The 24,264-nt window shown below is 42.6% G+C and overlaps 1 protein-coding gene across 2 annotated transcripts; it reads right to left on the bottom strand.

The window, feature by feature from the left end:
• Nucleotides 1-5,580: 5,580 nt before the first annotated feature.
• Nucleotides 5,581-24,027, bottom strand: CTCFL (CCCTC-binding factor like). 2 transcript variants are annotated; one of them, XM_006276590.4, is made up of 10 exons: nucleotides 23,421-24,027; nucleotides 22,597-22,843; nucleotides 20,148-20,318; nucleotides 18,767-18,900; nucleotides 18,305-18,425; nucleotides 17,328-17,477; nucleotides 13,331-13,491; nucleotides 10,744-10,926; nucleotides 9,856-9,976; nucleotides 5,581-8,149 (listed from the first exon to the last, which is right to left on the bottom strand). In XM_006276590.4, exons 1-10 carry the CDS (start codon nucleotides 23,943-23,945, stop codon nucleotides 7,992-7,994), a joined length of 1,971 nt encoding a protein of 656 aa, XP_006276652.4. In that variant the 5' UTR covers nucleotides 23,946-24,027; the 3' UTR covers nucleotides 5,581-7,991. The 2 variants fall into 2 exon arrangements, with proteins under 2 accessions (XP_006276652.4, XP_014465249.3); XM_014609763.3 differs by having other exon boundaries at nucleotides 20,148-20,315.
• Nucleotides 24,028-24,264: the final 237 nt, after the last annotated feature.

The following is a 24,264-nucleotide window of genomic DNA, read 5'->3' as shown; positions in this document are numbered from 1 at the left end:
ATGCCACATAGCTACTGGTGAGAGACCTGGATGGGGCTTTCCGAGGGGTTGTGATTTTTCAGTGACTTCTATGGTTATTTTTTTAATTGTCACGTGAGCGGTAATTTGAATTCAAGTTCTTATTGCCAAATGGTGACATCAGGAGCCAGTGCAATGTAGCGGATACAGCACGGGGCCAGACCTGATGAGAACAATTATATTTCCAGACATTGGTTTGCTGGGTGACCTTGGAAAAGACACTTCAAGTCTCTGGGCCTCATTTTCCCCAGCACCAGAACTGAGGTGGCAGTCATCTTCTGAGAAGTGCTTTAAGATCCACTGAGGCAGGAACTTGGTCATTAGGCAGAGAAAAAACTAAAAAAATCAGGCCCCATTAACAAAATAAAGCATGGCCCTTGGCTGGGTAAATTAGCCCACACAAAGCTCTGGGCAGCTGCAGGGAGACTGCTACAGGAACCTGAGCTAGCTAGCCGCTTCTTGTGATTGCTGCGTGGCTACACCTCAGGTGGGAGCGAGAAAAGATGCTTCACCTACCATCGGGTAGTGCCTTAGGAAACTTTCCCACAATTGTTCTACTATTAGTAGGTGAAACTATCAGTGCCAGCAACAGTGGCAACACAGTACCTATGACTGCTATAGCTATACCAATCATGACAGTCAATGCAAGGGGGCAGAGAGTCACAGACTGGTTCTCCGGTTCTGTCGCTAAAATCGGATCCTTGCTCTTGTACAGGACCAGACAAATGCACAGAAGGATAGAAATTAAAGAGCAAAATATGAAATGCAGCTTTCAGCTCTGAACTGCCCAGATTAGTTGTTGGAAAACTACAGCCACAACGTTCCTTCCCCTGGGCAAAAGTAATTACAGCAGAGCTGTGTGCTGGATCTGCTTGGCAGAAGATGAGATGACAGTAGTAACCGTCCTGGGGAGGCTGATGGTGTTCCACTGCCACGTGCTGAGTAACTTCCCAAGTGCTCCTCCAAAGATGAGTAGACAGAAAGCGTGGTCGTTTTGTCCTCTCTACAACTGCCAAATCAAAACCAGCAGCCAGTGACTGGTATGTGCACTAGGGCTGTGCAACACTTCGGTCCCTGATTTGATTCGGCGGAGATTCGGTCTGGTTTGGTGGCCGAACCTCCGAATCTGAATCGAATCAGGAGACCCTTTAATCTCTTCGAATTGAATTGGAACCCTCCAAACCGATTTGGAGAGATTCAGTGATTCGGCCATAGACACAGCTTTAAATGTTTTTTCTGCATACCTCTAAGAATGCTGTGATTCTGGGGCGCATGGAGCGTCCCGCAGGAGCACGGGGGTCCCCAGCGCACTCGGCAGCAGCAGGAGAGAGCTCCCCACACCCCCCCAGGTCAGTGACTGGTGCCTCCTAGGTCTGGGGGGGCACCTGGGGGCACTCTGCAGCTTATCGCTGAGCTGGGGGACACAGGGGGTCCCCCAGCACACTCCCCGGTCGACCCAGAAGTGGACTGGAAGTACTTCTAGTCCACTTCCAGGTTCGACACCAAGCACACGGGGCCCCCCTGCACTCCTGTGGGATGCTCCATACACCTTAGCATCGCAGCATTCATAAGCCTCGGGGTATATAGAGAAAACATTTAAAGCTGTGTCTATAGCCAAATCACTGATTCTCCAAATCAGCATCGAATCTTTAGATTCGGATCGGGGCGAATCGAATCAGAGACAGTGATCTGAATCAGCAAATAAAATCACTATCCCCGATTCGGGCCGAATCCAAATCCAAATCGAATAGGGCCCGTTTCGCACACCCCTAATGTGCACACCCCACTTCACTGTAAGGATGTTTTTCTTTTCGTTGCTTTTTATCTCACTTTTCATTAGAAGCCTTAAACACCCTAATTAACAGCTCCCCCTCCCCCCACCCCCATTCAGATAAAGTTCACTTGCATCACTTTTTTGCTTTTGTTTTGTCCTTTATTTTAGTCACAGTTTATGTAACATTAAAAATGATCTGTCACCTTTTGGTCACCAAAGGAAATATATCACAGGCTGAGGCTCAACACAGAACTACTTATGTTACAGTAGTGTCATGAGGACTAGATGGGGTGTATACCATGCTTTGAAGATGTCAAGAGTCTATAGATCACACATGCTAAATATTATCTGTCTTCTTTGCCAGAAGAAAAGTTAATGGCAGATGCTTGTACAACACATTTATAGATGTCATGAGAGCAGAACTGCAACCTGATATTTTAACACTCGCCGTACTTTAATCTGTCACATCCAGGTTATTTCACTCTTGCAGTTCTTTTAGGAAAGTCTGTCAATCATGCTTAATTATGAAATGGCTATATCGTGTTGACAAATAGAAATCAGGAAATAAGATACACTACTTTGTCACTACTAACATCACATTTTAATGAAGTGACTATAACTTTGAAACTATAAACCTTAAACTACAAGCATAAAGCTGACTAATTCTGTATATGAAAATCCCATTCAGACAAAACAGGAGCTCTGTTTGGCAGTATGTGGCCGATAAGGGAGCTAATTTCGCATTTTTATTCTAGCCAACAAGCAAAAACTAGTTTTAAAATAAGACTAAACTACCTCTATATTTTAACCATCCAGGGCCTGCATTAATCCAATGTTTCACTGGTTTAAAGCCACTTAATTCAACTAGCCTACTGCAGTGGTGAATCAGGCTTTGGTATTTTTTCACTGTTGAAAGTGATGGATTATGTCAGAAAAATACAGAAATATAATAATCACTGCAGTGAATCAAACTACGTTCCATCTAGTGGGAAGCCTGTCATCAATTGTGGTCATTACCATATGCCTCAAAATGATGTGCAGGAAACCACATAATGGGCAATTATGGAGTAAATTGCTACATACAAGTTTCTTCCTGGCCCCAGGCAGCTAGTGGTTGGTTAATGTCCTGATGCCTGAGGGTTTCTATCACACCTCATTATCCAAATTTTTTTTTAAATCCTACTAAGGCAACAGGATCAGTGACACTTCAGCGAGGACTTAAGCAGGTTGATTTTCTCATTACCCACTGTTTTTTCTTGACAACTGCTTTTGCACGGTCTTTAGGGAGTTAACACGCGGGGTGCACAATTAAGAAGGGCTCTCCCTTCACACCCAGATTACCGTGCAAGTGCACTGGCTGCTTCCTGCTGCCACACGCAGAACTCAGTAGTGGGAACATGATGAGCCCGCACGTCCTAGAGACCCCAGGGAATATTGAGCTCCCCTGGGGCAAGAAGTCTCTGTGAACTCCTGCTGTAGCTTTAACGCATACTGAAAACATCAGCCAGACACAAGAGTTCCAGCTTTGCTTTGCTTTAAACCCCAAAGAAGTCCAGTTTGTCCTTCACGGAGCGAGCCATCGAACTCGTATACATATGCTGCCATCTTAAGGGCACTCTTATCATTACTTCCAACCAAATCCAGCATAGCGCTTAATTGTGCAAGGACTTTTTTTCAAAGAGATAAAACCCCCAGCCTGTTATTTTTCTGACAATGGAACTGGATAGTTTTCCATATGAACAAATGCTTGTACAGCCATTTGGCAAAGACTTCAGTCTGTTGGACATATCTGAATCTGATTTTTCACATGTTAATGTGATGGAAGTAAGTCTTGCTTCCAGGTCTTAGATACATTTTATACTTGGTGCCCAATTAAAAAAAAAAAATTTTCTTTGAACCTCTTGCTCCCTATTATCTTTTGAGGATAACACGTTATATATGCTGGTGTCGAAGCAAGTGTTTCTGTTCATGTTGCCTGTTTAAAGAGGATATCATTTATGACATTTGTGGGACCTTATAAATTCTGCTTTTTCTTATGCAGAAACCCTCCGTTTCTAACATTTACTTAAAAAAAAAGTTGTGAAGAACAGTTTAAGAATTTTCTCATATACCAATAGTCACCTTCTGGCGCTCTGTCATTTTACATTGCTAATATTTCATAAGCATTTATAATACTGGTGCTTAAGTTATTCCAAACTGGATGTGTTTCACAATAAATGTAGCATAAAAATTTTGCAAATAATATTTCCCCTTGTGAAATTGTCCCTCAGAGAGTTTGCATTTCTAGAGGTAGCTGGGCATGTTTTAGGCCAGATCGCTCCAGTAGCACTTCCGGTTTTGCAACTGGCACTTCCACGGGGTGCACAGCCAATCTCAGGGGGTGCATGTGGACCGCGCGCACCCCCTATGCACCACCAGTGTGTAGCAGGCTCTTATTTGAAGACATACAAACTTGTAAGCTCAAATCAAATTACTATCTACCTTCTAGCTTTGCCCTGCAAGGGGCTGCAACTGCTTAAAAAACTGCAATTGCAAAGCTGCCACTTTCAAATTAAGAAGTGACTTCTGAAAATCGGGCCCTTCAAAAACTGATTTGAGACCAGAGATCTGTGGGGGGAAACGAGACGGTTCTCCCTCACTCCCGCCTCCCACCCCAAACGCATGCAAAACAAGGAGAAAGTGCAACAATATTAAAACAATATTTAAAAAATTTTCTCCTAGTCTCTCATGCATCACAATCCCTCCAATTTTGTCACATTATTATTATAGAATTATTTGGAATATTACAGCCACTTCCCAATATTTACTCATATCCATGTATTAAATGTCTCAAAATAGTTTTTATCAGATATGTAGAATTTGAACGTTGCTTTTTAGATAGGATGAATCTCTTAATCACATCCCACACACACACACACACACACACACAGAAACACCTAAAAAGTAGGGCTGTGCGAAGTTTTGGGTGCTGATTTGATTCGGAGATTCGGCAGCTAAATCTCTGAATTCAAATCGAATTGAGACCAGTAAAAAGGTCCAAATCGATTCAAAGCTCTCTGAATTGATTCAGAAAAGATTCAGAGAGCTTCGGAGAATTGGGCTGGCTGCCGCAAGGAGCTGGACCTGGACTCTGTGCTGGTAAGTAGGGGGGGGGCTGGAGGAGGGGGAAGGGGACCAAGGGGGGACCCCTGCCAGGCCCCATCCCCTGCCTACTCCTCCAGCCCCACTGAGTACCCCCCATCTCCCACCCACACTCCCAGCCCCACTGATAGCTGCCCTGCCTAGCCCCAGCTCCCGGCTCTTGAAAAAAAATAATAAAGCCCTGCACTCACCAGCTGCTGCAGCAGCCGTCGGGGCTTCTGGGGGCTCATGGCAGAGCCCTCCATGAAGCATGCGGGGCAGCGGGGATTGCCCCCCCCTGCCTGGCAGCAGCTGGTAAGTGCGGGCTTTTTCTTTTTTAAAGAGCCAGGAGGCTGAGGCTGGGCAGGCCAGCCATTGACAGGGCTGGGAAAGCAGGTGGGGGATGGGGCCTGTTTGATTTGGAGATTTGGCGGCAGCCAAATCTCTGAATCAGATTTGGCCAAATAGATTCAGGATTGATTCGAATCACCAAAATCGAATCTCTGCCCCCCAAATCCGAATCCAAAGGGAATACTAGCCGCTTCGCACAGGTCTACTAAAAAGTCTCAATGCTGCAGGTTTTTAGATAAAATAACAAAAAAAAAAAGGCAAACAGGCAATTACTGCAGATCAAAATAACAATTTATATACAGGAAAATGGTCAAATTGTTTCTTCAACATACAGCTTTTATTAATTTTAACAAAGAAACCAAATGCTATGATTTTCAGATCTAAACTGTCAACATGACTTTAAAATGTATTATGCCAACAGTATCATTCAAACATTTGTAATAAAAATGAAATAGAAAGAAAACCACTATTATAATCTAAGTCTTTTTAGAAGACTCAAGTAATCAGCATCAACTATCAGCTTAATAGAAACGGGTAAACATTACCATTAGGGAAAATGCCCAAACGTGCTAGCTATGGATGTGGAAGATCCATATAGCATTTTAGAAAGGAATGATGGCAAAACCAACCTGTAATGTTAACTAATTAAAGTGCCCTTTCTACTCAGTGACTCTAAAATACTTATGTTATAGAACTGGAGAGGGTCTCAGCTCCATTATCCAAGTATCTACTGGTACTGGCTTGTGTAAGGACTTTGGTCCTGCCCTCAGATAGCATATCTTGTAAAACTGGATACTCCAGAAGGTGTCAGATGCCTTCTATGAAGGACTGAACACCCATACGTTGCTTCTTCAGCTTCAACAGCAGTCGAAGGCTCTCAGCATATCACAGAACTGGCCCTATTTTACAGTCAGGCTGTTGCTAACTTTAGAAGCGAACTTATTATAAATAGCATGTAACAGAAAGATAGGACAGAATTGTTAATACAATGTACTAACTGAATATTTATGTGTTGTCTCCTAAAAGTACCAAAACACCTAAGAGTCCCTTAAGATGTGAATGATTAAAATACAGTTTACTGTACAGTATTGTACAGAATATACAATACATAGAGGAATCTTATTGTCCTTGGCTACATGCAGAAAATAAGTGGGGTATCATTTTGTGCATGGTATATGTCACTTTGTGTTAATATACTTGCCTTTTAATTTAATTATTAGAAATATATCAGCAAACAATTAACATGAGCCAAATTTTGCATTTTTCCTCAGACAAAACCAATGGAGTAGCTCTGGCAATGGCATTTTGAATAAGTAAAGCCCACAAGATTTGAAATACTCATCAAACCCAACCATGCGGCGCTCTTTAAATTCAGATTAAATTATTTGTTCATTATATGACCTGTCTTGGCTACTTAGCTATAATAAACAGTAAAACAAAAATATTAGCACTGAAAAATATTTTGAAATGTTTTTAATATTTTGAAAGTAGATATTTAAAATGTTATGAGCATGCTTTCAAAGAGGAATTTTAAATGACAGCAAAAATGAATTACTCCAGGAATGGTAACTGTATTCAGTGAACTAACAGTAACAATCAATAGTACCATCACTAATTATTTTAACATGTTTATCAATTGTGGAGGCTAAGTAGTAAAACTGGTATACAAACAGCAATTCTTACAAACAGATTAAAGTGAGGTGTTCAATGCTTTCTTTTTTTCTAAAAAGTACTCCCCACTATTTCTGAACACAAGCATACCTTACTAGAGAAGCCCAATCCATAGCTCTTAAAATTTAATGGGAGACATCAGTGAGCCTTGGATCAGGTGTACAAAATCATTTTTGTAATCACACAAACAATAAAAAAGAACAAGTGATAAAAAGGTAACAAAACATAATATAAAACATCAACTATTTGCTATTTTTACCTCTATTACAGCTTCTTGCACAAAATCTCAAAGCAGCTGTAAGGTACTAACAACCAACCAAACGCCATAGGGGGATGAGCATCCTCTCATACTGCCGTACGATCTCAAGTGTAACAAAATCAATGGAGTTACGCTTGTGGAAAATACGTGAAAGAGGAAGCCGGCCCATGGCTTTCCAAGGCTTGGCTGTATGAGCTCTCTTATACTTTACTGGAAGCATCTTTAAAGTGAGCATATTAAAAGTGCTCTGTAAAAAGAATGATGCTATTACAACAAACTTCTGACAAAGTTCTCAGATGGCTATCACAGCTTAAAGGTTTTGAAAAAATATATGCTTTTAGCCAACTACAGAACATTAGTCAGAGACTCTGTTCGGATCCTTAGAACGATTCTTGCATCAGAGTTATATTGCCTTTCTCGAAGTGTTCAGCTGAGGCATGCGTAAATATGCTGAAGCGCTGAACTGGACAAGAACAGAACTACTGAGGAATAAAAATCTGTAGGCAATTCTGCAAATAAATCTGGAAAACAATTCCAGTTAATTTGAAAATCTGTGCTTTTTCCTCAAGCAAATATATTTGACCATGCAAATACGTTTGACCATATTGCAACTCTAGAGGACCATTTTCTAGCAACTTTTATCAAAGATGTGTAGTATATCATGGTAGAAAAAAAGACAGGACCTTGAAACTAGTACCTGTTGCAGCTTGGTTCCCTAAACATGCTTACAAACTTTGTGCTAGGCTGCAGACTGCTATTCTGTGCAGTAGCAACAACAATGAGCAACCAGAACGTGCTTTATTTGTCCATCGTGTCGAAGAGCATGTCACATGTCATTTCTATTTTCTGCTCCCTTGGGGTAGTCATTTCTATGCCATATGTGACAGGAACAATCTCAGTGCCACAATCCTCCATGTTCATAATGGAAACATCTTGGAATGAGCCTTGATCAACAGCTTGGCAGGAAAGAAAAGTATCACAATTATTCAGTACAGTAAGAATTAAATACTGGAAGAATTTATGCAAAAATTCTGTGCTTTGTAAGGGGCAGTAAGTCTGTAGGGGAAATTACATTTTAAGATTTTAATTGTAGGGGATTTAAGAATGGAATGGTAAAAGAATTTGTAGTTTATGTAGTGTATCACAATATCTTTTATTTTAAACAGTCTTAAAGGCAGGGTGATGGACTAGGTGACCTCATGAGGTCCCTTCCAACCTTACTTTCCTATGGTCCTATTTAACTGGATACCACCATACTTCTCATATCCATGGCACAGGCGATTTGTTTTTAATGTCTTCATTAATTTTCAACAACAGCAAATGATAAACCATACACACACCCCACACCAACTTTTAACCAGAGCAAACAAATTAAATTTTTTTTAAGTAACTGATGATCGTGTGCAATATCTGAAAGGCAAGTGATGCAGGGAAAGAGGAAGAGTGCACTCCCAAGAGTTCCTCAAGATCCAGAGAAGTTTTCATATAGCATGTGGACAACACCAGCAGAAAAGTCTAAGTACTGCAGATACACAACCACAACCATTCACTTCTAAGACTAAGGCATTTCTCAAATCTTCAGCTACAACCGTTGCTGCTTTGCCAGTGAGTGGGTTGCTAGTGGTAAACCCACCTGTTGACAACTCACATAGATACACATTCATCAAACCTGGAAAAGCTCTGGTCTAACAACCTTCATTTTGTGAAATGGTATCCCAAGGGCATTATCCCTACATCAAAGCCAGCTGCCTGCCAACAGAGCAAGCAAGGTGTCATCTACATGTGCTTAATAAAAGGTCTAATGAAGAAGGCAGTGATGTGATGAACCAGAGCTTTCTTGTGATGGCTACCATCTTGTCCTGCAAAATCACAGCTCTCTCTTAAAATGGTAACTTTATCACCAACCCAGATGTGTTCGCTTTCCAGCCATACTTCAATGCCCATGTTCCCCTTTTGTTGTTGAAGAGGACAGAGGGGAAAACCAAGACCTACCTAGGTCAGTCATTTTATTTCTGAGATAAAGTTAAAATGATGGAACAGGTGCTCAGAACGGCAGCCTAGAGTTGCATTTTAAGTAATACACGTTTCCCTTGGTCTGTGGGAATCCTGAAAAGACAGAGCTGAGGTGTGGATAGGTCTAGTCCCTTCAATAATACGAGTGAAGCTGAATTCTGACAACCAAGAACACCAACACTCTTGCTACTTTACTGATGAACCAAAACCAGAGAAGGGGCAGCTTCTGTTAATAAGATGGACTCAATCTACAGTGAGGCATGCATGGCAAGCGTCACAAATGGGAGATGCTTGGCTTCACCAGCTCCGGGGTTTTAGTCTGGACTGTCAAATTGCACAGGCAACACTCTGCAGGGGAGAACCTGCAGTGGCTTATCTAGTGGTGATGCTTTCTACCCTCCCTAACAGAAGGAGAAAAAGCATTTGTGATGTCTGGGCAGGGAGATTTTTGGGAGCAGGTGAACCCTAGCTCCAATAGAAACAACTGAACAATGCCCCCCCCAACTTTCTGAAACATTCTTCCATTATTATCACTTAAATTAGCTTCATTGTTTAACATTAATTAAACTGCAGGAGGAAATTCACTGCTTTTGTCTTTTATCCTCAATTCTAATTTACACTACTGCATTCTAACTTCTTAACTGATTACCTTCTTGCTTAGCATGTTCTAGGCTCCTACATCTCTTCTTTTTACCCTTGCTTCCTTTGCTGGATCTAATAGCGTTTGTTCTCGTAAATCCACAGGTTTCAGCATGCTTATGCATGTTACTCTGTCAGGATAATAAAGCATATACACATGGTTCTGGTATTAATGCGCTTTCAAATGCAAAAAGACAAACATGTCAATGTTTTAAAGAATAAGCTTTGGAAAACTAGAAAAAATGTTAAATCATATTGGCAACTTATCAAACTTCTGCAGATTTTTTTTACTATGAACTCTTACATTTAAATCATTATATTGAAGATGGGCAACAACTACTTTTTTTGTTGGATTCACACATGAACAATATGGTTTTGCATACAGAATATCAATTTTGGGAAGCCTGTTCTGAAGGCTTGAGAAATAATTATATTCCCAAGTCCCACAGCAGTGATAGGGCTTGTACAACATTCTCTATGGTAATTGCACTGGCAGAGATACAAGCTTTACTGATAGGAACAGGATTATTATTTTCCTACTCATTTTGTAAAACTATTCCTTACATTTTCTACTTCACATAGTTTCTTCTATCCTTTTTTACCATCAGGGATTTGTTTCTTATTCTCTTTTTTATTTATTCCCAGATTACATGCATTACACAACTTGCGCTGTACCAATTTATGAAACACCTTGCCCATTTAACATGAATTACTGGATCTGTTTTAACCCTTTCATTCAAGGTCTGGAGAGAAATTACTGTGGACTTGGCAGCAAGGAGTTACCTGTTAATAGTTTGGCCAGAAGACTGTTTCTTACTCTCCGTCCCTTATGGCAGTGTGACACAAAGCACTTAACTAAAATTATCTGCATCGGGATCCCTTAAAAGAAGAACCTTACCCAGCGTGAGTAGCTCTTGCCACACTTAGGACACTCAAAAACTGCTGGTTTAAAATCGGAATCATGGTATTTCCTGAAATGAACAGTCAGAAGCTGCTTCTGTCGGAAACATTTACTGCAACACAGACAAATGAAGGGCTTCTCGCCAGTGTGGATGCGCTTATGCACGATCAAATGTCGTTCCTAAAACAAAGAGAAGCGTGTTTAAAACAAACTCCGGGTAGCTTTGTGACATACACTGGCAAAGGCAAGAGTTAGGGCACTTTTACACATGCTCTGGAAGTGTGCATGTGTGGCACGTGCTTTAATTACAGCACCTCTGAGAGCCACTCTAATTAACGTGCCACAGCGGTCTCGTGTATCAGTGTCCCCGTGCTTTAAAATGGCAGTGAGGGCACTTGAACTAAAGCTCGTCAAACAGGCTTAACTAAAGTGTGGGGACACTGAAACACGAGCCGAGGGAGGCTGCTGGAGCACGGTGATTACCACGCTCCAGCAGGCTCAATTAATCAAGTCTGCTCCAAAGCGCTGTACTTATAGTGTTTTGGCGCAGCCTCCGTGCTTGTGTACAGGCACCCTTGGAGCGTAAAGATGTTGCAAAATACCAAAGATGGCCCTTAATCTGCTCCACTATGCATAAGTAGCGATCGATCGAAAGAGCAGGATTCTTCTTCTCCAACGACTTGAGCAGAATCAGGATGTTACCGTGTGATCTCGGAGATCAGAGACATCTGAAATAATCAGAGCTCAGCAAAAGTGAAAGGGAGGGACACCAACACTTAGTTTGCATTTCCTTCAATTTTCCAATTTACCTCAATAGTAAAAAATTGCAGGTCTCTCATATATGTCAGTTATCTCAAGTTGTTTTTCTCACAGTGATTTAAAGAACAGGTAGATCAAAAAAAATTGCCTTTCCATAAAAACAAGACACGAGTGAATTATTTTGGCCTTCTTTTGAAAAGTGTTATTTTTATTGCCAGAGATGTGGTGAGCTAAGGCCCCTGCTAGAATATTAGTCATTCTTAGAATTACAGAAAGTATCCTGAGAAGACTGCTCCCGGAGGGGGCAGACCTAGAAACAAAGATGCATTCCTGCTCAGAGCCAGCGTTTGCGGGACCAGTAGATATGGGATCAGCACTGACAGAAGCTGGGAAAGCAAGATTTTGATACCGGTGGACAGGATGAGGTAACAGGTGCACCAGGTCTTGGCATAGCAGCTTGTGCAAGTACTGAAGCATCAGATCCATGCTGAGCAGTTGGTGGTAGGGGAAGCTAAGGATCTGTAATAGCCCAGGCACTGGAGAAGTGTAGCATCTGCAGCTGGGTGCTGCTATTTGGATGCTTCAAAGCTTCATCAGGATCTGGGTAGGACTAAGAAGGGTTGGAGCTAGAGGAACAGTGAAAAAAGAGTCTCTTCAACCAACTCTAGGCAGGAGATCACTTTGGAACCTATCTTCACTGGGGAAGCGGTTCTCACTTTGGCTGTGAAGATTTTAACAGTGCTCGTGTATTAGTTATATAAATACTATGTCATATAAGGCATTAATTGGGTTAAAACACTGATGAACAAATAATATTCTGTAGAACAAGGCCCGCATATTTCAATCTTTAAACATGACAGATTCCTAAATTCAAGCCAACAGAACAAAAATGTGTCATTTTTATATATAGTTGAATGGCGTGCAATTCTGTAATCGGAGTATCTAGCAATAAAACTGTATCTCTGGGTTGAAATATGATGGATCTGTCTAGGCTGTACATAACTCTTTAATGAGAGCGTCCTGGAATGAAATAAAGGTTACAAGTTTATCTAGCTAGAAAAATATGCTTTCCTATACTATTGATCCAGGAAGTCTTGAAAAACATGCATAATGATTTAGTCCTTGCTTTTTTAGATGTAAGAAAAATTACTTCATGGAACAGAAAGATCTAAGAACAGTTCCCAATGATAACGAGTCAGATTTGTTTTGGCCAATGCCCAATGAGGCCTAGTCTTGCTGAAAGTATAACCAAAGCTATAAAATATGTTTCTAAAGCTCTGGGCCTTATCAGGAAGATATAAGTTGAAATTTGCTGGGAATGATGAGATTAGGGGTCAAACACTAATACTGAAAATGAACTGGGCAAAGAATACAATATTCTATACCCAGTTCCTTCTATACCCTATTCCCAGAACCCAGTCTTTTCTCATAGGGTCTAAATCATGCAATGCTAAATAGCACACATTTCTTTTTCAGATGTTTCAGTCCAGTTTGAAATTATTTTGTAAGTATTGCTGAATGCTATGAACAAGACAAGACTAAGTATTTTATTTTTGTTACACTGTGAGTGAATCCTGATAGGTTTTACTTTCCAGTTCCAAACAGATAACATATGAAAGATTTATCATTAGCAACAAGACTTGTATTACTATTTTATCATTCATTTACAAACTGTTTATCTTGCACACAGATAACTGAAAGTACTTTAGTTATAGTGTCATTACAAATAATTTTATGATGATCAAAGGAAATACATCCTCAAAGCCAACCAACCTCAGGAAAGCATCAAATGAATAAGCAATCCCATCCCAATTAATTTGAATACCTGCTTGCATGCATAGCTGCACTGATCACATTTGAATTTCTTCTCATTTCTGTGAGTTTTCTTGTGCTGAATGAGAGCGTAGCGCTCGTGGAAGACTGCTTCACAGTAACTGCACTTCAAGGCCACAGCCAGGTGGGAATGCAGGTTTCGCAAGTGGACACCTAAAACAGTTTTGGAGACCTTTATGTTCAGGACTTGGATAGCTGAAAATACATATTTTTTTGAATTCTGCATCAGGGGAAAGTACTGTACTATGCACAGGCCCGGAAGAAAATACAAAAAGAATCTCTCATGCTTCCTTTAGAGAAGCTGAAACAACAACTATTGGCACCAACTTATGAGTCAAGAACCACGTAACAGGAGATGGGAGAAGAGGCACAAAGGCCAAATTTTCCACAAAACAAAAGCACCTAAAGATGCTGAAAGGCACCTACTGCGGCTCAACAAAGTGTCTAAACAGATTGCATGCCTAAGTCCTACTGATTTTAACAAAAAAATAAGCAGTTAGGCTGCCCATGTGTTTTTGAAAAGTCTAACAGGCATCTGTTTTCACTGGGTGCTGACAGACATGCAGCTCCCCACTGCAACTCGTGGAGTGCCACAAGTTACACTGATACCCTGGACCCAACAGCGGGTGGAGGGAGGGCTCCAATCCATCTGCCTCACCCTCCAGGGAAATTTTGGCAAACCCCAGATGGAGCTCCCTCTGCTGCCTTCCCCTCCTCCCATTCTGAAGACAGTGCTGGGCTGCCCTGCTCTTGGTGTGTGCTGACACAAGTCAATGGAAGTGCTCTGCTTTAGAGCACCTTCATCTGAACCCTCATGTAATGAGGGTTCAGATTGTGGCATCCGGCCCCTTTAAATTGCTCTGCAGCTGTGCACTTCTGTACAGTGCTTCAGGGGGCCGACTGCATGACAATGTCACTTGTGTCCATGCCCGTTGTTGCATACCTAAGCTCCTTTGAAAATCTAGCACCAAGTGATGTTTATTGTAACTTGGTACCTGCAGATATATGGGGTCTTTTGCTGATCAACTTTCATAGATTTCATAGACATTAGGGCTGGAAGGGACCTCGGAAGATCATCGAGTCCAGCCTCCCACCTGAAAGGCAGGAAGTCAGCTGGGGTCATAGGATCCCAGCAAAATAAACATCCAATTTACTCTTGAAGGTATCCAATGTAGGTGTTTGAACCACCTCCACCAACTGGCATTTGCTAGGGGCCAGTCTTTGAAAAAAGATAAAATCAAGAGTCATTCCACACTGAACATCTATTATGTTTCTAATTTAATACATGGGTATTTAATTGATTTCACTGGGAGTTTGCTGCTTAGGTGCATTTGAGCAGATCACTAGGTCTGTATCTGGATGTTTGGGTATCTAACTACCTGTTAAAACTTGCCCCCCTACTACTCAATCCAACATGCACAAGCACTGGAAACCTATCAAATTATGTCTATGTACACAACATTTTGATGATGAGTCTATGGCATTTTGCAGAAAAACCCAAACAGTACTAACCTTAAAAAGAGCTGTGGGGTATTAACCACCTGAGCAGAGAGATACTACCTGGTACCTAAATATGCAGTTACCACCCTAACATTAGACTCCCAGCTTTGAAAATCCTGGCTTTTCTGTAAAGCTTTTGCTGGTAATTACCAATTATACCAACTTATCCATCACAAATAAATTTTATTTATAGTACAGTGATTTGCTAATGAAACCTTATTTTGCTGAGATGTTCCTATTTCTAGGAAAAAAGTGTCAAATTAGAGGTGAAAAATATGAATTCTGCTACCTTTATTGGTATGTGAATGAAGTACTTTTTCAGATGCAGAGTAATTTACAGAGTTAGTATAATCGTAGTTCTCACAAAATCATGTTGGTTTGTATAAATTGGAACAATTTTGGTCTGCATGATAGATAATTTTCCCTTATATCAAGCATAAACCTGTACATACACCATTACTATAATGATATTACTAAGAGATGAAGGAGAAAATCCATGAGCAGCATACAGAATTTATGCATCTAAACCAGAATGATTTATGTTTGAAATACAATGGCTCACTTTCTGCTTCCTGGAAAAAGAGCTAAGAAGTTAGAGGTCATTTCTATTCATTGTGTACTATCATCCGACTTGTCACACACATATTAGAAAACCTGAAAATAATCCATGGTATCAGTTTAAAGCAGGGCTGTCATGCATATGGACCACCACCTGGATCTGGCCCATGGGCTAGAATTTAGGAGGATGGGGCTGTCTGCCAAAATCTAGGGCACAGAGGCCTGTTATGGGTACCTGGTGGCAGTGAAGAACGAGCAAGTCTGCAATAACTCCCTGTTGCTCCGCACTGCTTCTTCTCCTGCAGCCCCCACTGCTTCCCCACCACCCGAGGTGGGTCTGGATCTGACCCATACATGGCCCCACAGTTCAGAACCAGCCAGGGTGGATGCGTAAGTTTGAAACCCCTGGCTTAAAGAAATTTAGTAGTAGTTAAAGTTTGGGGAAAAAAGCAGTACGGTACACTTAGGTTGCTGAAGACGTGAAAAAATAAAACAAAACATGCTTTACCAGAAGAGGCAACACATTAGTTCGACCTGGCTCCACAGCATCTGTATAGATCACGCGCTTCAGCAAGGCTTTTCGGCACTTATCTAATAGCAGCTTTTATTACATAAAAGCACCAAAAAAGCCCCGCTGAAGTACCCAATCTATACGGACATTGGGCAAGCTGAATCATACTAATGTGATGCCTCTTTTGGGTATGCACTGGGCTTGGCGTGGGGGTACACCGAGTTTAAAGTAAAGCACCGTTTAATTTGGTTTTTTACATCTGTTAGCAGCTTTACTGTCTCTTAAAAGGATACAAATACAAGTTTCAAACTTAACGGGCATCTTAATTATTGATTATGAATGTGACTGACTCCATGTGCCATTTCAAGATCCACGGCGATGCACTCAGAAATTCTCAAGTAAAGTTAGAAAAAAAGTGGTCAAGGACAGACACAAGTGCCAGAGTCAAAGCTGATCTTTACATCTCCAGCTCCTCAGGAACCCAAATTAACGCATCCTTTTTTATTTTACACCCCAGATTGGGAGAAGCACAGACTCAGGGGCTGTGGAAGTGGTGCAGGGAAACTAAGTGCTGAGCAGTACTTAGGGCGTCTCTACATGTGCAGGGAGGCTGCTCCGACGTGCTGGAATCGAGTCTGCTGGAGCGTGGAAATTACCGCACTCGAGCGGACTCCAGCATTACTCAAACAGAACGAAAAGGTGTCATTTTTATATATGGTTGAACTGCGTGCAATTCTGTAATCAGAGTATCTAGCAATAAAACTTTCTCTCTGGGTTGAAATATGATGGATCTGTCTAGACATGTACATAATGCTTTAATCAGAGCATCCAGGAATGAAACAAAGGTTACAACTTTATCGATCAAGAGAAATACGCGTTCCTATACTATTGATCCAGGAAGTAATGCAAAACATGCGTGATTTCGTTCTTGTTTTGCTCATTCAAGGAGCTTTAGTTCAAAGCACCCCACTGCCATTTTTCAGCAAACATGTGATGCTCTGGGCGCTTTAAATCAGCATGGCTCTCAGAGCTGCGCTAACTCTAGCTCTGCCCTGCCTCCCACAGCACATCTATGAGCACCCTTAGTGACTACATTTTAGCTACCTCTGCCCTTGTGGAGAATGGATTCTTAAAACATGACGGGTAAGGTTACAGGTTAACATCATCTCTACAGTTCAGCATCATAAATGTACCAATATACTTCACCCGCTAGATGGCACCACACCTCTTAAGCAAGAGAAAGTTACCCAATGAAATTAATGAGTTCTTTTTCTGCGAAATACTTTAGTTAATGATAGACACTCAGTTAAAGTATTACACTTCTGATAGGAGTACGAACTGTAAGAACGTGACATTAACGTTACCGCTAATTCCCTATGGATTTCACACTAATTGTTTTTTTCCTTAAGTCCAAACTCACGTAAGTCACTTTTCCTTGCAATAACTGTCTCACAATGCGGACACTGATGTCTTGGCACGTTTTCACTATGCTTCTGCAATACGTGGATTTTCATGGTGCCGCTTTGAGTGAATCTTGCCTGACAAACATAACACTGATAGGGTTTTTCACCTACAGGAGAGCGAGAAGGGTTGCAAATTAATATATATTTAGCAGTTATGTGTGTGCGTGTGTGTATATATTCAGCATCCTACAGGTGCCAATAGCCATGATCCAGCAACATGAACCCCTGTGCCTCTGCAGCGTCTTACTAACATCACACCTGAAGGCGAAACTAGCTCCCAAGTGATTCTGGCAAACGATCTTGGCCAACAGAAGCTGCAGGAAGAACTAATGATGGTGCAGGGGCATTGGTATAGCTGTTCTAGTAATGTATTAATCTTGAATTCATTCCTCTCTCATGCTGTTTGCTATGACGAATAAAGGAAAATGCAATATTGCCAACACTGATCAGAACTCAGTCCTGTTCTCCAGCATATTTTCTAATCTTCGGATCTTTACAGGGAAGCCACAATTCAGGCCACAATAAGGCCTACATTTTGGAATGGCCTTCTTTTTTTAATCCTCCCAGCTGTCAGATGCGCCGTGTAAAAGTCACTAAATGTAGTACACAACTGAAAACTTGGCCCTCGGAGCCAAGGACACCCAAGCAGATGCTAAACATACTTCTCATACGAAAACATCTTGGCTTAAAAAACAGACAAACAAACTATTACAATAATGTATTGCCCAAATTCTTAAAAATAGCTCTGAAAAAAATCCCAACAATTTTAAAACAGCACTTTTTTTCATATTTTGAGTAGGATAACAAATCTCTACGGAAGAGAAAAACTGGCCACGCAAAGTTGCAACAAGTTTGAGAGGCTGGAATGAGTCCTATTAAAAAGCAGTCCTAGCATAAAATAGATAGGATTCATTGTGACATGACAAAGACTTACCTGAATGAGTTATCATGTGTCTTTTCAGCTTATAGGTATCCTTACTAGCATAACTACAGAGAGAGCAGTGGTAAGGACGCTCTCCTGTGTGTGAGCGGATGTGCCGCTTCAATTTGCTCGCCTGAAAATAAAAATCATTAGTGAAATACCCCTTATATCATAGGGATGCTTCACTGAAACTCTGCTCCACTTCACCAAACAAATTAGTGGTGGTTTCAAATATTAACACTGGTCCCCGAGTCACCCTCCCAATTTTAGTGGCCACAGTTCTCCTTCCCTTTCTCCCTCCTCCCGCTCTGTGCAAGATCCGCACAAGCAACAGAAAAAAAAGGGAAACCTTTTTTTCAGTGGTTAACCACTTCTACCTATTTGTGAAAAAACCCACTGAGCTCCCAGCAGATCAGGGCCTCTCTCTTGGAAACACACACATACTGCTCAAAGACACAGGAGGACTGCACTTACTTCTACACTACAGTATTTACACAGTGTGCACTTAAAGGGCTTTTCTAGAGTATGCTTATAACGCCTGTGTCGTGCAAGCTCACCGCTGGTCACAAATGCCATGTCACAGTCACTGCATTTATATGGCCTGGTCCCTGCAAGAATATACCATTTTTAGAACTGTACTGAAAGGCAAATCATTTGTCTACAGTAAATCAGCATTTACACATCGATACAGTATTCAAGTCAGTACTGCAATGTTGATATTTTAATTTACACAGAAGATAAGCTCGTAAGTCTCAACATACTTCTTTTATTATTACTACAGAAAGAATGTGGAAAAATTGGGAGAGAGTCCGGTGGAGGGAGACAAAATTAGTTTGGGGGCTGGGGGACATGACTTATGAGGAATGACAGAGGGAACTGGGCTTATTTAGTCTAGAGAAGAGGAGACTGAGAGGGGATTTAATGGCAGCCTTCATCTACTTGAAGGGGGGTTTGAAAGAGGATGGAGCTGGACTGCTCTCAGTGGGGGAGGATGACAAAACAAGGAGCAATGGACTCAAGTTGCAGCAAGAGAAGTTTAGGTTGGATATTAGGAAGTATTTTCTCACTAGGAGGGTAGTAAAACACTGGTACAGGTTACCCAGAGAGGTGGTGGGAGCTCCATCCTTGGAGGTTTTCAAAACCTGGCTGGACAACACTTTGGCTGGGATGATCTAGTCAGGGATGGTCCTGCTTTGAATCATCTAGTCCGAAATAGATGACCTCCTGAGGTCCCTTCCAGCCCTAACTGTCTATGATTCTATGAACTGCACAGCTTAACGACTTACCCATTTTAAATACGGAGAAAGGAAGAGACAGGTCAACAAACATTCAAGAAGGCAGACCAGGTCACACATACAGGAATTAGAGATTTTAGTTTGAAAATGGTTCCTTGCTTAAAATACTTTTTTTCCCATACAAACTGGATATACGCCAATAGGCTGTGCCCTTTTAACATCCCACACACAGACCTTCCAAGGAAACTAGCGGGAGTTGTGAGTGCAGACTGATGCCAGAATATGGCTTTTGCAATCATTTGGAACAGAGGGTCTCAAACGGTGGTCCGCAGACCCCCACTGGTCCGCGAGCTCCATTAGGTGGTCTGCAGAAAGGTTGTGGAACAATCAAAAATATCTTAACTTGTAAGGTAAGACTACTGATATTAAAATCTGAGTTGTGCACTTTGATTTGTAGAACAAAAACAATTTATTAAGTGGTCTGCTAAGTGGTCCGCCAAGACCCTCAGCAATTTTCAAGCGCTCCACGAAAGAAAAGGTTTGAGAACCACTGATTTGGAAGGCCAGCTGGATACAACAGACACCAAGCGAAAGGAAGATATTTTGCACACAGCATCTACCTGTATGTGTGTTCATGTGGTTACGCAGGAGAGTAACTGTACGGAAAGCCCTTAGGCAGAGATGGCACAGGTGGGGTTTTTCATCAGAATGGATTTTCATGTGGCGGTTAAGGCTCGACATTCGGAGAGAGGTGAACGTGCAAAGGACACAACTGAAAGTCTCCTTTTCTGCTGTAACAACACAGGTTAGACAAGCTCTAAAACAATGATTTCCATTTTTGGTTCTCCAGTTTCATCACAACCCCCCAGTCCCAAATGAAATAAAAATACTTTGCAGTTTTACACGGCTTTTTATAAGACAACTTGTAAGTACTCTGCACAAATTAAAGCAGTTCGACAGGAACTGTTCGGCCCTTTGCAAAATGTCAACCAATTTGTAGTAGGATGAGTTCGTGGTACAGTTGAGAACAAAATCCCAGTAGGCCTGACTTCTACTCTAGCTTTCAATGGAAATGCTCCCTTCTCTTTGTTCAATATGCTCATTTAGACACTTGCATCCTGTGAAGCATTCCCCTTGATATCAGCTTTATTAACCAATATTAACAATGCTTGTTTAAAGGCCGAAAAATGACAGATTGATTGCAAATGCTCTGCCTTTTCATGGGTTGGAAAGCAAATAGTATACATAAAAAACGGTTAGAGTCTAAAGCTTCTTTGAATCTATTGTTTGAATTCCAGTAATGCAACTGCTGTGCACTGTTGATCTTTTAAACAATCAAAGAATACCATACTCCTCTCTAGATTATCTAATGTGCAGACTCACAAAACAGAAAGTAATTATTTCTGTCGGAGATAAATTTAGAGAAAACATGGAGCATTTTCAGATTTCAAGCCACTTCAGAGCTGTCAAATAGGAAACAATAAGCTATCTAAAGAGCTTTCCTAGAACCCTCATCTCAGGTCAGACGCTTTCTAATGATCTTGCCGTGTTGACAGGGACAAATATGTCCACATTCCACAGAACAGAGCAGAATTCATGTGCTCCTCCAGAGATGCTACGCTTCCCAGGTAAAAATGCCAGTATCTTTCAGCAGGGGCTGCTCAAGCACATTGCAGGACCATGCAGTTGCAGAGCGTGAAGGTTAGCAGTTAAAGCAGCAATTTTACCAACTTCAGTTCAGCTGCTTTAATACCCAGGCATCACAAAACACAGATGCGCTCTGACGCCTTACCTCTACTAACACTCTCTCGCTACTCAATTGTGCACACCCAGTTTTTCAGGACTCTCCTTCCACTTTCACCATGCCACTTGCACAGTCTGTCTCTCTCTCCTGCAACACATTTCTGCAGCCCTCATACCTGCCTTTTATTTTTTATTTCTTCTGTTCAGCTTCCCCACCAAATGCCTATTACCAGGGTGCCTTTTCACCTCTATCAACTGCTGATATTTGGGCTCACTCTCAAATTCCTCTCCAATTTCCTGCTAAAATTTGGTCAACCGTGGCACAGCTGGAAACATTCACTGGATGAGGCTCCACTCCACAGCACACCAAGGAGAAAAAGCCTCACTAGCCCAGCAAGGAGCTTTGCTGCTCAGACAACTTTTTCCTTCTCCTCTTCTAGACCCCATGTTGTGTCTACCACTAAGAACATTGCTGCATCTGCTTTCGGCCTCCCATTAAGGTCTGAGACACGGACTTAATACATGTGATTTGTCATTTTTAGAGACACTGCTTCTCTTAGGGTTCACATTTCTATCAAATGCTGGACTTGGTTGTACAGGTTTATCACGACCCAGTAAAACTGGGTTGCGAGAAACACAGATAATAGCAAAACAGGGTAAGGAGGGGGAGGGCTGGTGCTAGAGCAGGGACAAAGATAAGTGACAGCTGGGTGCGCAGGAGCAGGAGGGCCTAGAAGGGGGCCTCGGGGACTGCACTTCTCTGGGGAGATCGAGCTTCTAGAGTGCCCCTAGGGAACAATGTTGTTGTATTTTCCCTCTCCCCAAAAGAAAAATTACCCTACTCTTGGGTTGTACTTTTCTAAAGCCGTCACTATAATTGGAAGTTTGTGACCTTTGAATCAGGAAGCTGAAAAGTGTTATAAGAAAGGAGCCATTTCCAGTCATCCTGACACTGACACCGCACGTTTGGAAGAGTGGATCTGACACCTGTACATCGTCCTGCTTAGAGGCATTTGCTCCCCACCACTGAAGCTGGAAACTCAGGATAGCCTTAACTACGGAGCCAGGGTTTTGTTCGTGTTTGCTTTGTTTTTAACTGACTGGTACAGTAACCTGCAAAATGCATCTCCTAAAATCCTGCATTGTGACATTAGATTAATTAAAACAGCTTCATTAGCTAGTCCAAAAGGGTTACTCCCCTTGCCATTATACAGCAAAACATTACTACTGACCTTAAACTGAATCTACGTAGTGTGAAAGTTCCTTATAAAATTCCCACCTGTTTTCTAACTATAAATTACAAGTATTGCATAGTCAATTTTTTACCTTCCTTCTGCTGAAGTGCATTTGTCTGAGCTCTGAAAGTCTCTGTATACTTTATATCTGCTTCTTCTGATGGAGTCGCATCTTCCTCTTTATAGTCATGGCGTGATGCTGATCTACCACCGTCGGGTTTACAGCTCTGGATCTTTTTTCCCTCGATAGCAGGAAGTTCGCTTCCTCTCACCTCCTCAGCTGTGGGTGCCTGGTGAACCTTCCCTTCAACTGCAAGCACCTCTTTACTTCTATCAATCTGGTTTAAAAATAAAGGAGAGAGCCTGAACAATTCAATCAAGCAAAAGCAGTCTCAGAACAGCACAGGCTTTCTGCACTGACTATAGTGCAATACGCTACCCACTAATTAAATCTGATTTCCAGTAGTTATTTGTTATATGATCCCTCTGGGTTTTGATTCTGGGCCTACTGAATCAATATAACTTCTGACATAAATTTCAACAGGAATCAGATCAGATGGGTTAGAGCCAACACTTCTGTAGCGTTCGGATCCTAGCGTTGGGGTCAGATTTTTCCGAGCGCTCCCTGCCACCCTAATTGAAACAGGCAGATTAGCACGTGAAATCAGCCCTCGCCACCAAAGTTACAAAAAAGAACGGTTGCTATAAAAATATAGACCGAGATTTTAAAAACCTGCTGTGGGGTTTTAGATGCCCAGTTCCCATTAATAATAGCTGTGACTTTTAACTGGGAATTTTCAAAAGGGTTTTGTTTTTTTTTTACTTTTAGTCATTCACAGCACAAACTAAAGGCTAGACAGCATCATCTTGCTCTGAAAGCAAGCCCAGGGATGTGGTTTGGTCGTGAATCTCCACCTTAATGAGTAGCACGTCTGCGAACTTCTCCGTGGATTTGCTTTCTTTGCTCTTCCCAGGCGCTGCGTCTTGCAAGACACTGATCTGCATCAGCTCCATGTCATGAAAGGTGTAAATGCCGTCCTGGAGGCTGATGGCCACCCCCGGGGGTACGTCCTGCTGCGCGCCGACCCCCTCTCCCACGACAACCACGGGCGCCTCGTCCTGCATCACCACGCGCACCCCGCCCTGGGGCTCGGCCTCCTTCTCCTCCGCCTCCTCCTCCTCCTCCCCGGCCTGCAGGTGCACGGTCTGCAGCACGAGCAGGTGCTTCCCAGCCTCTCCCGCAGGGGCGGCCCACGCCAGGCCCTCCCCGCCTCGCAGCAGCACCTGGGCTGGGGAGGCGACCCCCGCGCCCGCGCCCTCGCCGTCCTGGTCGCCCAGCCCCACGCGGGAGATCCCGGCCCCCGTGTCCTCCTGCCTCGCGCCCTCGGGGGATCTTGCGGCCCCTTTGATTTGGGCGAAGGGCTCGGGGGGCGCTTCCATCGCTGGCGGCACCTGGCAAAGGAACACGCTTGGGGACCCCCTGCATCCAGGGACCCCCAAATCCCTGTCTTCAGAGACCCTCATCCCTCCTCCCCCCCAGTGCAACCCTGCACCCACTGCCCTTCCCTTCCCACCCACTGCCCAGCCCAGCCCACCCCTTCCGCCTAGGGGGCTCGCACCTGAGGGCAGCGCACGTGGCCGGAGCCCAACGTGTGGGCGGGGCCTGCGGGGGGCGGGGCCCGCCGGAGGGGCGCGGCTGCCCGGGGCGAGCACGTGGCAGGAGCGCGCGCTGGGCCGGCGGGCGGGAGGCTGTGCGCGG

Source organism: Alligator mississippiensis, chromosome 9, assembly GCF_030867095.1.
Source record: "Alligator mississippiensis isolate rAllMis1 chromosome 9, rAllMis1, whole genome shotgun sequence".
NCBI classification, from domain to species: Eukaryota; Metazoa; Chordata; order Crocodylia; family Alligatoridae; genus Alligator; species Alligator mississippiensis.
This window is presented reverse-complemented; position numbering and strand designations above follow the sequence as displayed.

Bases quoted from the DNA above. Each gene is read 5' to 3' on its own strand.
- CTCFL (XM_006276590.4), bottom strand. From the start codon at position 23,945: ATGGAAGCGCCCCCCGAGCCCTTCGCCCAAATCAAAGGGGCCGCAAGA. The intron at 22,844-23,420 runs GTGGAGATTCAC...TTTTTAAACCAG, and splicing joins CAGACGTGCTACTCATTAAG to ATTGATAGAAGTAAAGAGGT. The intron at 8,150-9,855 runs GTAATCAGTTAA...TTTCCTGCCAAG, and splicing joins AGAACATGCTAAGCAAGAAG to CTGTTGATCAAGGCTCATTC.